This window comes from Bidens hawaiensis, unplaced genomic scaffold (assembly GCF_021521415.1).
Source record: "Bidens hawaiensis isolate Kalapana, Puna unplaced genomic scaffold, B.hawaiensis_p1.1 tig00027139_1, whole genome shotgun sequence".
Classification (NCBI taxonomy): Eukaryota; Viridiplantae; Streptophyta; class Magnoliopsida; order Asterales; family Asteraceae; genus Bidens; species Bidens hawaiensis.
This window is the reverse complement of record NW_027505091.1, coordinates 139,698-144,510: the sequence shown is the minus strand read 5'-3', so window position 1 is coordinate 144,510 and position 4,813 is coordinate 139,698. Positions and strand designations below refer to the sequence as shown.

Genomic DNA, 4,813 nt, shown 5'->3' with positions numbered 1-4,813 from the left:
TTCCTAACTCGGCAAGCTTCTTTCAAAATGTAACAGAGGAGGAAATACAGAAGAAGGCTGACGAAAGGTCAAACACAATGAAACAGCCTTCTGATGCAGATCAAGCCGATTTCGTTGAGAAAACTGAAGAGTGCAAGAAAGCTTTCAACGCTATTCTTGAGAAGATAAGGTCCAGACGACAAGCAAAGCCGACCATTCCTCACACAATGTCCTATAAGATGAAGGGTCGTAGAACTTCAGGTGAAATAATTGCTTGGGCGTGTCTGAAGGATCTTAATTGCATTGCTGTCAAGAGAGAAAAAGGGGTTGAGTACTTTCAACGTATCACTGACTTGAAGACTCTTCCTACTTTTGATCTAAACCGTCTTAACTATCTTGATATGCTTTATGCAAGTTCATCTCCATTTGCAACGTATTATCAGAGTGTATTGCGAATGGAATACAGCTCAAAATGGAAGATGATCACTCCACAAAGGCCAAAGAGATATACAAGTAAAAGGGAGATCGATCCGATCACCAACAGGCCAAAGATTGTTTTGAAGTACATGCCACCACTCACGATGAAGAAGATTCCTCTAAGAAAGATGAAGCAGGACTTCTACAAAGCGTTCAGGCATTGGTACTATGACGGAAGACTGCATGAAGCAGTCATCGTGCTCAACGACAATGGAAATTGGAGCACAATTCGTATCTTTGATCCTATGTGGCTCACAAACTTGTCACGGGAGGACGTCTACACGCTGTACAAGACAGAGATTCTCTACGCCCCCGAAGACATGGAGCAAGCTTTAACGTATAGAAATGTCATTAGGATCTGCTTTGCCTATGACATACATGCAGGATCAAATTGGAAAGAGCAACAGAAGAAGTATGCACAAGAGACTGAAGCTTAATTGTCATGTTTATTTTGTTTCTTGTTGTAATGAAAGGTTTAATCTTCTGGTTGTAATTGTTTTTGAGTTGAATGTAATTTGTTTTGGAACATTGTGATAGATTGTGCTTAAATGTTTATCTAAAGTTTCAATTGACAGCTTCTCAGGATATGCGGAACCTATGGTAAGTCTGACTGACTGGACCATTTGATCCTGAGAGAACTTCATGATGAAAGGAGTTCGTGGATGCAACATGCGCACCATTAGCTTTGAGAAAAGAGAGAGTGAGATAACTCCAAGGGGGAGTTACGATCGAGCAAGAGAACTCGATTGATTGTAAGTAAATAGAACTGGCTCCAAGGGGGAGTTTGTTAGGACATGAAATGTCATGTGTATGTCCCCAGTTCTATCAGGATGGTTCGATATGAAGATAACGATCGTGAAACTAAGTTAACGGACTGAAAATGTCAAAAGAAACTGATTCGATCGAATCAGTGACTGATTCGATCGAACCAGGTCTCGTTCGATCGAATGAGAGACTCATTCGATCGAACCAGTTTTCGATATATAAACGAAACTTAGGAAATTTCACAAGGGAGCACACATTCTACACACAGTCACGAACCACCACTCTGCTGAAATACTCTCTGCCCGTTCTTCACGTGTCGGTCCTTTCCTCCGTCCCTAGGTGTCAAACCGTCTTAGGAATCGTTACCGCGCGTTGTTGATCACCACCGAATCGCCGTGTTAGAGGATTCCGCACTCTAACACGTTGCCCCGTGAATCGTTGGGAAACCGTGTCCCGCACCGGTCCGACAGTGTTAACCGGGTACAAACTCAAGAACGTGTTGAGTAAGCTTGAATTGTCCGGTCGACTGGCAAAGTGGGCCATAGAATTGGGGGAACACTCAATCGAATATAAACCAAGACCGGCAATCAAAGGAAAAGTGCTGGCGGACTTCGTCATAGAAGTCCCGCAACATAAAGAACAAGAGTGTCTGATCGAACAACAACCCCAAGCACCTCCGGAACAAGGACAAGTTTGGTCATTGTTTACGGATGGGGCTTCAAGCAGTGAAGGATCAGATGCAGGCTTAAGGCTAGTCAACCCCGAAGGGCATGAATTTACATACGCCATCAAGTTAGACTTCAAGAGTACTAACAACGAAGCAGAATACGAAGCCTTCCTGGCAGGCCTGCGGATAGCGAAAAAGCTTGGGGTGAAACATTTAGAAGCGCGGGTGGATTCTATGCTAATTGCGGGACAAATAAATGGAACATATGAAGCAAAAAAATGATGTCATGGCTTCTTATTTGTCACAAGCAAAGGTCTTCATTCGCCAATATACTACCTTCAACGTTATTCACATTAAAAGGAGTGAGAACAAATCGGCGGACGCTCTTAGCAAGTTAGCTTCAACGAATTTTGAGCATTTTGCCAAAGATATTCGTGTAGAAGTCTTAGACCATCCATCCGTTCCCCAGAATCAAGTCTTGGTAATCCAAACAGGCGTTGAATCATGGATGACACCAATTAAAGCTTACTTATCTTCCGGAGCACTTCCATCTGGGAAAGCTGAAGCTCGGAAGATTAAACACAAAGCTTTAAATTAACAGATGATTAATGACATCTTGTACCGGAGATCATTTCTTGGTCCGCTATTACGTTGTGTGGATGCGGAAGACGCAAATTACCTCACCCGGGAAATTCATGAAGGTATTTTTTGACTTCATGCGGGTCCAAGAATGACAGTTGCAAAAATCATGAACGCAGGGTATTACTGGCCTGGTATGCATTTAGACGCTGTGCAAGAAATCAGAAAGTGCGATTCCTGCTAGCGTCATGCCCCAAATACCTTTCGCCCAAAGAACGAACTGATTCCAGTAACATCTTCCTGGCGTTCCAGAAGTGGGCTATTGACATTATGGGACCTTTCCCAGAAGCTCCAGGATGAGTCAAATTCTTGATGGTGGCCATTGATTACTTCACCAAGTGGGTAGAAGCCAAACCAGTTGCCTCGATAACGGCATCAACCGTAAAAAAATTCCTTTGGGAATTCATTATTTTCCGGTTTGGCCTCCCACAAGAACTGGTAAGTGATAATGGGACCCAATTTGCTGACAGCGGGTTACAGGATTGGTTGAAAGAATTTCAAGTCACTCAAGTCTTCACATCTGTAGCACACCCGCAAGCAAATGGTCAGGTCGAACAGACCAACCGAACTATCAAGGAATGGATTAAAGCGAGGTTAGGTACTAAACGAACGGGTTGGGTTGACGAATTGCCCCATGTACTCTGGGCCTTCCGCACCCAAAAGAACTCTAGCAATCTGGAAACACCGTTTAGCCTAACCTATGGTACAGAAGCTATGATCCTAGCAGAAATCGGGATCCCATCCACGAGGGTTCTGCAAATTAATGATAATGATCATGAACTCCGGATGAATCTCGATTTGCTTGAGGAAAGAAGAGAATTAGCATTGATTCTCGAACACAATTATAAGCGACAGCTTCAGAAATATTATAATTCGCGGGTCCAAGAATGCAAATTCGATGCAGGAGACTTTGTCTTCTGCAACAACGAGGCCTCTGGACAGGAGCCTCCGGGCAAGTTAGCCCCAACTTGGGAAGGACCTTACAGAATCAAACAAGTATTAACCAAAGGTGCCTACAAGTTGGAGAAATTAGACGGGACTGAGATTCCTCGGACTTGGAATGCAGCACAACTAAAGAAATGCTACATGTAGTGCTCCTATTTGTCTTTTATATTCGGCTTGCGCGCCCACATAGTACAGTAATTGTGTAATTTCTTTTTCTAAGAAGGCTTATGCCAACGAATGAAAAGTATTGAGTTAGTTTCACTTCATTTCGATAAGCTGTAATCTTTTATTAACAAAAACGAAGTACCGGATAGATACTTATATTATAGTATATAAGACAAAGTGCACCAGAAAGAAACAAGACTTCTTATTAAACAGTCAAATGAGATTACAAGCAACGGAAATATTTACAAACAAAGGCATATACACTTATGGGGTGGCATCCTCATCTTCCGCGATGTTGTTAGCTTCCTCATCATCAAGATCTAATAATTCTTTTAATTGATCTATGGCATCCTCCTTGTCCGCAAGCTCCGATATGTGATCAGAAAGGGAGAACTTCAGCGTGTCAAAATCTTTGGTCTTCTCGATAAGGATAGAAGAAGTGTCTTTACCAGGCAAGATGTACTCCTCCGGGACCCGGCCCTCAGAACCAAACTTGTATCCTTCTTCAAAGCCCATCTGCCGGCCCGCTTGTTCAGAAGCAAGAAGAAGTATCGCAACGCAATTTCCAAGGTCATCACTGTTGCGGACGTCAGTAATAACCTATTAAGCACAACAAACAGATGTAAGCTCATACACATCTAAACTGATTAAGTTAAACAGACTTGGTACCTTGGGAATCGCTGTTGATAGAAGCCACTTCTTGTTCGCCTGAGCCCGGATAAGATCCATCTTATGATTAGCACACTCCAGCGCTTGGTCTCGACTCTTAGCATTACGGTCGGCTAAACGCTTGTCCTTAGCTGCTAAGTCGGCTTGAAGGGTCTTAATCAGCTCAGCTTGGTCATCCAGCTGTTTCTAAAGAGCGGCCTTAGCTTCCTCAGCAGCAAGTTGTTCGGCTTTCGCCACCTCCATAGTCCGATGGCTATCCCAAGCATTTGTCAACGCTTTAAGAGCTTCTTTCTTGGCGTCTAATAGTTTATGCTCAGTCTCTTCCAGTTCGTCTTTCATAGCCAACCAATCACGGCGTATCTCCTGATTGGTGGAAACAGTGTTCGCCATGTGGTAAGAGTTGGAATCTAGAAGTTCCTGGCGGATGCGACGACGTTGTCGCTCCCGCTCTGTGGGAGGAAGGCTTTCGTGAAGGTACTCTTGACAAACGTCCGCATCGTTCAACAA

The 4,813-nt window shown here is 43.6% G+C and overlaps 1 protein-coding gene across 1 annotated transcript; it reads left to right on the top strand.

The window, feature by feature from the left end:
* Window positions 1-3,241: 3,241 nt before the first annotated feature.
* LOC143610624 (uncharacterized) lies at window positions 3,242-3,619 on the top strand. The gene has a single exon (XM_077085053.1). The coding sequence runs from the start codon at window positions 3,242-3,244 to the stop codon at window positions 3,617-3,619; it is 378 nt and encodes a 125-aa protein (XP_076941168.1).
* The last annotated feature ends 1,194 nt before the right edge of the window (window positions 3,620-4,813 follow it).